Here is a 7,399-nt window from a genome sequence, read left to right as displayed (position 1 = left end):
AAAACCGGAATATGATAGGCAAAGTAATAGAGATGGCAGTGGCAAAATGGTTTGATTTCACAGAAAACAGTTTTTCGTATGCCATTCCCAGACTTGATATTTTTTATTATAAACTATTATTTTTCACCAAGCTGAGTTTTTTTTGTAATTAATGTAGACATTCGACCATCATAAATAAAACACTGATACTTGATAAAACCCACATTTATAACTTCGTTTATAGCGTTAATAATGATTGTAGACAGTATTTTTCATTTAAAATGTGTCGATTTATAACAGTAAGGTTTCGCTCCGTGTTAAGTGCATTATTTATATTTATAATTAGTCATAATATTATGTAAATTTATAATTAGTAATAATATTATGTAAATTCATAATTAGTTATAATATTATGTAAATTTATAATTAGTAATAATATTATGTATACATATTTACATTGTAATTAAACATTTACATCCTGTTTACAAACTGCTTGGGTGTAGTTTAACGGGAAAAAACTTTGAAGAACGATAAAAAATAAAACAAAATTGAATGTCTTCAAATATAATGTGTACAAAGCGCTAATAAATACCTCGATTCTACATCATAGATGCATAAGTACCACGGCAAATATTCCAGGGATTTTTCCCTTTTATTAAAACATTCGTTTTAATTAATATTAATTATTATAATATTATGCATTTTAAATAAATCATTGTAAATGCATTCTGTCACTTGTATTGCAGTAAATTCAAATCTCCCAGGAAAATGGGCTTCTACCTACGTCACAATTTTCTAGCCAATCACAGCTCTACCCTATCGATGAGCTAACCTAAGTTATTCTACGGACCTTGGATCTATCCACCTTAAAATTATAGGCATAGACAATATAACAGAAAGTTGACTTTCTTTTGAAAGGCCCTTCTGACAGACAGAAAACAAAACATTTTGTTCAATTTTGTTATTCCACTGACAGCAACTGACAGCTTCCTTCGCTCTGACGTGTCTGACGTGCCGGTTCGAGAAAACGGGGAATCCTTGATCGTAGCCAACAAATAATTCCGGTTTATAGTTATTAATTTAGTATTTCCTTTAAAACATACGTTAATCGATAGCTTTTAAGTCTCTCTTTTAAACCTTTAAGTCAATATTTAGTTCGTTATCCAAAAGGACGTCTTATTACATCGTTTTATGAGGTGAGTTGCATCACTTTTTCAGAACTTTCACGGAAAACAGTTTAAGTTTCTATAGTACGGGCATATATCCAGGGAAGTGTTTCTAAATATTGCGCCCTGGGCGAATATGATTCACAGCCGCCACAATACCCGAGAATGGAAAAAGCTATGAGCTGACAAACAAAAAGTTGTGCTTTGTTTCTGTGGTTATTTATTACTCTTATAATTAGGCATTACAACTTACGAATATGTAAATATTTCCCTAACAGCCGCACTTTTCATTGGTACAGATTATGGTAATTATCAGTTATCAGATTACTCAGTCTAATTTGTTCGGTTTTTTGAACAAACAGCTATTATCCGTAGAGTCAATCTGTTCACTTTTCTCCCTCACCGTCATAGTTATAAATATGAACTAAACAGTATTAGAAAGATAAAATATTTATATATTCAAATATAAGAGTAATCAACAGAATAAATAAAATGCACACCTCTATGAAACCAAAGGTTCTGACTAGAGGTGAAGCGTATATACTAGAACAGATGTTTGAAACAGAGATACTTTCGTACATAGTATTGCGTATACCTCTATGAAACCAAAGGTTCTGACTAGAGGTGAAGCGTATATACTAGAACAGATGTTTGAAACAGAGATACTTTCGTACATAGTATTGCGTATACCTCTATGAAACCAAAGGTTCTGACTAGAGGTGAAGCGTACATACTAGAACAGATGTTTGGAACAGAGATACTTTCGTACATAGTATTGCGCATCTTGCCAGTCTTGTAGATATCTATAGGCATCTCATTTACTCGCCTACGTAAGAACAGTGTTTCCCTAGTATTTGAATAGTATCAATCTTATGTAGGTGAGAAAGGATATTATACTGAATTTAGAACCAAAAGTCTCGGTACTCTTTCTCGCTTACTCGCCCACATAAGAAGAGTGTACGTTCAAAGAACTTATGAGGTACCTACACCTACGTCCTACTTAATGCATCTTTATTTGTGAGATTCTCAAAATATTCAAATATCGCACAGACTAACTAGGGTTTTCGTCAATTTGTATTTTTGAGCGCTTAATAAAATAGTTAGTTAAAATTTCATTTAAATATTGTAGTGTTGCATGGCGTGGGATCATTTTCTGGACAACGTTGAATATCGCGCTGAATATGTTAAAAAACGACTTTTTTTTTTACTTCAGTTTAAAATTTTATGCATTTGGCAAAAGTGTATATGTTTACATATAATTTTTTTTATAACGTAATATGTAACGTTTTGTTTATTATCAACAATGAGGGTATTTTATTTATTTATTAAACTCCACACAGGAGACCTTGTGGAAAATAATATAAGGGCCTATGTCATCTTTGGGGGTGCTGTGTGGACTAATTAGTGTTATTAACAATTTATTAATTGAATATATTATATTGTACGTTTGCGGCACTTTCCAGAGTGGAAGATACTCTCCGTACCTCCCTAGTATAAGGCCATTATTCAGAATTGAAAGATCGAGAAATCAGATCAGAGTCTTCGTAAACCTTTGGCGCTATTCCTTATTTCTTCTTCAGCCTTTTCTTCAAGTGTCTTAAGATTTTTAATTTTCAATTAATTAGGTTAATATCTGCAATGACTTTAATATCTGCTCTTTGCAGACTTTTCAATTAATTAGGTTAATATCTGCAATGACTTTAATATCTGCCCTTTGCAGACTTTTCAATTAATTAGGTTAAAATCTGCAATGGCTTTAATATCTGCCCTTTGCAGACTTTTCAATTAATTAGGTTAATATCTGCAATGACTTTAATATCTGCCCTTTGCAGACTTTTCAATTAATTAGGTTAATATCTGCAATGACTTCAATATCTGCCCTTTGCAGACTTTTCAATTAATTAGGTTAATATCTGCAATGACTTTAATATCTGCCCTTTGCAGACTTTTCAATTAATTAGGTTAATATCTGCAATGACTTTAATATCTGCCCTTTGCAGACTTTTCAATTAATTAGGTTAATATCTGCAATGACTTCAATATCTGCCCTTTGCAGACTTTTCAATTAATTAGGTTAATATCTGCAATGACTTTAATATCTGCCCTTTGCAGACTTTTCAATTAATTAGGTTAATATCTGCAATGACTTTAATATCTGCCCTTTGCAGACTTTTCAATTAATTAGGTTAATATCTGCAATGACTTCAATATCTGCCCTTTGCAGACTTTTCAATTAATTAGGTTAATATCTGCAATGACTTTAATATCTGCCCTTTGCAGACTTTTCAATTAATTAGGTTAATATCTGCAATGACTTTAATATCTGCCCTTTGCAGACTTTTCGAGACTAAATTAAAATAGCCCTCCGGCAGGTCCTCCGACCGGCGACGATCCTGCCGCCCAGGACGATCCCCCTATGTCACTATATATAACTACTTATAATGTAAGTTTCTATATTTTCAACAACAATAAACATTGCAAGTCAGTAGCAAAATATTCAATCTTCCAACTGATACAAATAACTCTCGATAATAATCCCCGACAACCTTCTTATAGTGGTATTTGAGATTACGTCGACAGGTGGGTGTTCAATTTCCACCAATCTCAATAATTGATTTTTACATGAATACCGCACAAGAGTCCTCGAGTCTATAGCATCACCAATTGGGTATGTTGTGATGCTGAAGGTAGTGGTCAATTCTGTATGGTGGTCTTTCACCAGGGCGATGCTGTACCTATACACCTAATGAATTCATTGTTATTTGTTTGACAGAGCACCAGCACAGCAAGATGGCAGAGGAAATGAAAGCCAGGCCCTACCAGAACCACATTGAGCGCCAATGCATGGCGCAGAACACCATCATATTCCTGCCCACTGGCTCTGGGAAGACTTTCATCGCTGTTCAGGTAGGCTCTCGATGTGGCTTCCATTAGTATTCACCTTTCCACCCAAACAGAGCCAATACGAGGAACGCTACATTACATGTTGCAGATCATAAAGCGCCAGCAGAAGGACATCCAGGAGGCATATTCGCGCGGAGGCAAGAGGACCTTCTACCTGGTGAACAGCGTGGTGCTGGTGGAGCAGCAAGTCAAGGTGCTGCGGGACCTGACCAGCCTCAGCGTACACGGCTACAGCAGCCAGGACAAGGTGGACCTCTGGTGCCTCGGGGACTGGCAGAAAGAGCTCGAGAGAGTTCAGGTATGTGGTGGTGGGAGGTTTTTTAGGAAGTTTAAAAAAACACTGAAATTTTCGATAGAACACGAATTTGTCATTTGTGTTTAGTCCACTTGATGTACTTCTCCTATTGAGGGTTGTAATAATACGGCTGTTATCGTATTTGTAATGAGATAAATATGTATATTTTCAATTCAATATGTTTACTATTTGTTTACTAATATGTATATTTAACTCATTACAAATACATTATCCTACGCCCCTACAAACTTCAACTACAGGAATCTGCATTTCTCTTGATAAGTCCCAAAAAATGATCATGCCTGTTTAAGTTGCTGTGTTTAATTTACTTGTATTATTATGCCAATGTCTGCTGAACATGACCGAAGACCGCATTCTACATACACCGACAGATCAATATGATAGGAAGAGTTAAAAATGAGTTCTCTTATTAACCTGTCCGGTGGTATGACCGTACAGGTACGGTGAGAAAAAAAATCCTCGTAAGGAGTATGACCGTACCCGTACGGTTGCGCCTAAAATTAATTAACTATTGAATTTCTTCCAGAAAACCGATAGTTACTGCTATCTAGGGACAATTTGTCATAACTTGCAAAAGTTTTTATCGATTTAGGTACATTACCAACGGAGTTATTCACAATTAAAATATTCCGTGACGTCACCGTCTGGCAGTTGGTGGTAAACAACATTTTTATTGCGAGCGACGTCTTTTGTGAAGTGAAATTTGTAGTTTTTGTTTGTTTTTACACTGAATAACCTAATCATCTTGCATTAAAAATTACCTCACGTGTTTGGATGTGAATATTTATTACATATATTGTACCGACAGTGTTTGTTTTCAGTTTGAATACAGTTTTTGACAGTTTGAACAAAATTCAATAGTGAATCTTAGTGTTATGAACTATTTGAAATATTATTCGTTATACTGTATACACACTATGAGCGGGAATGGTCGCGGCCGACTGGTGCTTATCGGCGGGACGGGTAAAAATATCCTTTACGCCGGCTCCACTTCAAAGGCGAGGAAGGTAAAGTTACCCCATTATTTCCCGTGACTATTTAATCTAAACGCTTGAAGACATTACAAACTACACACACACGTAACAAAAAAAAGATAAGCCGTTGTTTCTTTTATGTACACACATACTTTTGCGCAGCTCAATGAGAGATTGCGCGTAATAATTAGGCAATTTTATCGTGTTGAATTTCAAAGATTGTTTGTTAGTTGAACTGGGAATATGAGTACCTATTATATTTTTATGACGTCTTATAAATTCATTGGACCTTTACTTTTATGAGATAATCCCGAGGATGTTATGACAATAATCATTTCCTGAATGAGAGATAACACAAAAATTGTTTAGCAATTGGATGTATTCCCGGTACTCGTTACTTGTGAAGATAGAGTGGCGCTAATATACACGTGCTTTAGTTATGATATACAGAGTTACAAAACAGACGTGTTTTTAGTGGAATTTATTTAATTGATATTTTCTTTAACCCTTCAAAAATTTCTTCAGATACTAACGAAAGGGATGAGGATATATTTTTGTGCTAATCGCGAAAAACATCCGCTATAGGCTAGAGTCTATTGTTTGAAACGCCCGACTACAAAGTGTTATTATCATTGACATTTTATTATTTTAGGTTATTCATAATTTGGACAGTGTTTTACTGTGATTTGACTTTGTGATTCGTATTGATAACTAGTTCAATTTATATATTTTACTTTTATAAAAAAATGGTTAACCCTTTGAATGAACAAGACATTGCTGACATTTTAATCGAAAGTGAAGATGAAGATGTTTACGAGGATCTTCATGATTTGCCAATACATTCAGATAGCTCATCCGACGAATCTGATGGGGATGAAACTTTCCCTAGTTGTTCAACATCCAAAAAGAGAAAAGTTGATCATCGTAAATGGGATCAGGGTAAGTTCACGCCCATTATTCATGAATTCGATTCAACTAACTCAGGTATAAGAGCAAATATTCCCGTTAGTGAAAATTCATTGGAAATAGACTTTTTTGAGTTATTCTTCACACTTGATATAGTAAAAATAATTGTCAGCGAAACAAATAAATACGCTGCAAAAATTTCTTTAGACATTTCTCTGAAGTCTAAAATGATGAAGTGGAAAGACACCACGGAGGCTGAAATATATACATTTTTAGTCACGATTATGCTTATGGGACTTGTGGGAAAAAACTCGCTGAAGAAATACTGGACAAATAATCCAATAATTGAAACACCTTTTTTCAAAGTATTATTTCCGCAAGATAGATTTTTTCTTTTGCTCCGAGCTCTTCATTTTTCTGATAACGATACTGCGACAACCGATAAATTATATAAAATAAGAAATCTTCTGGAACCATTGAAGACCATTTTCAAATCAACTTTTTACCCATATCAAAATCTGTGCATAGATGAGAGTCTCTTGTTGTGGAAGGGAAGACTTTCATTCAAAATTTATATTCCCTCAAAACGACATAGATTTGGGATTAAATTGTTTGTACACTGTGATGCACTCACCGGATATGTTTTGGATGTAATTGTGTACACTGGCTCTGAATCAGACATACAAATGAATCCCGACATTGGTATATCAGGATCAGTCGTTACCACTATGCTTGCAGATTATTTGGAAAAAGGTCACACTATGTTTGTAGATAATTGGTATACAAGTCCAGCCCTGTTCGATTTCTTGCATAAACATAAAACTAATGCATGTGGAACGGCTAGAGCAAACCGAAAAGATATGCCCAAATTTGGTAAGGAGAAAATGAAAAAAGGGGAAATGAAGTCTTTGAATTCGAACAATCTCATGGCGCTGAAATGGCACGATAAAAGGGATGTCCTTATGCTTAGTAACATACATACAGATGCAATGATTGTTACTGATAAAATTGACTTCTCCACGGGAGAAAATAAAATAAAACCAGAGGTAGTTTTAGATTATACCAAGAATATGGGAGCTGTTGACAAAGTGGACCGCATATTGGGCTTCGCAAGCAGTTCCAGGAAGTCTCTAAAATGGTATAAGAAAATTTTC

The 7,399-nt window shown here is 34.8% G+C and overlaps 1 protein-coding gene across 1 annotated transcript in view; it reads left to right on the top strand.

The window, feature by feature from the left end:
* The first annotated feature begins 909 nt into the window (after positions 1-909).
* The window catches only part of LOC149419601 (endoribonuclease Dcr-2-like), a 94,322-nt gene continuing 87,832 nt past the window's right edge, over positions 910-7,399 (top strand). The window contains 3 exon segments of the mRNA XM_089637506.1: positions 910-1,175; positions 3,919-4,052; positions 4,138-4,347. Of these exon segments, the coding sequence (XP_089493632.1) occupies positions 3,936-4,052; positions 4,138-4,347 (327 nt within the window). The 5' untranslated portion in view covers positions 910-1,175; positions 3,919-3,935.

Source organism: Hesperophylax consimilis, chromosome 11, assembly GCF_061612785.1.
Source record: "Hesperophylax consimilis isolate HC1 chromosome 11, BYU_Hcon_1.0, whole genome shotgun sequence".
Taxonomy (NCBI): domain Eukaryota; kingdom Metazoa; phylum Arthropoda; class Insecta; order Trichoptera; family Limnephilidae; genus Hesperophylax; species Hesperophylax consimilis.
This window is presented reverse-complemented; position numbering and strand designations above follow the sequence as displayed.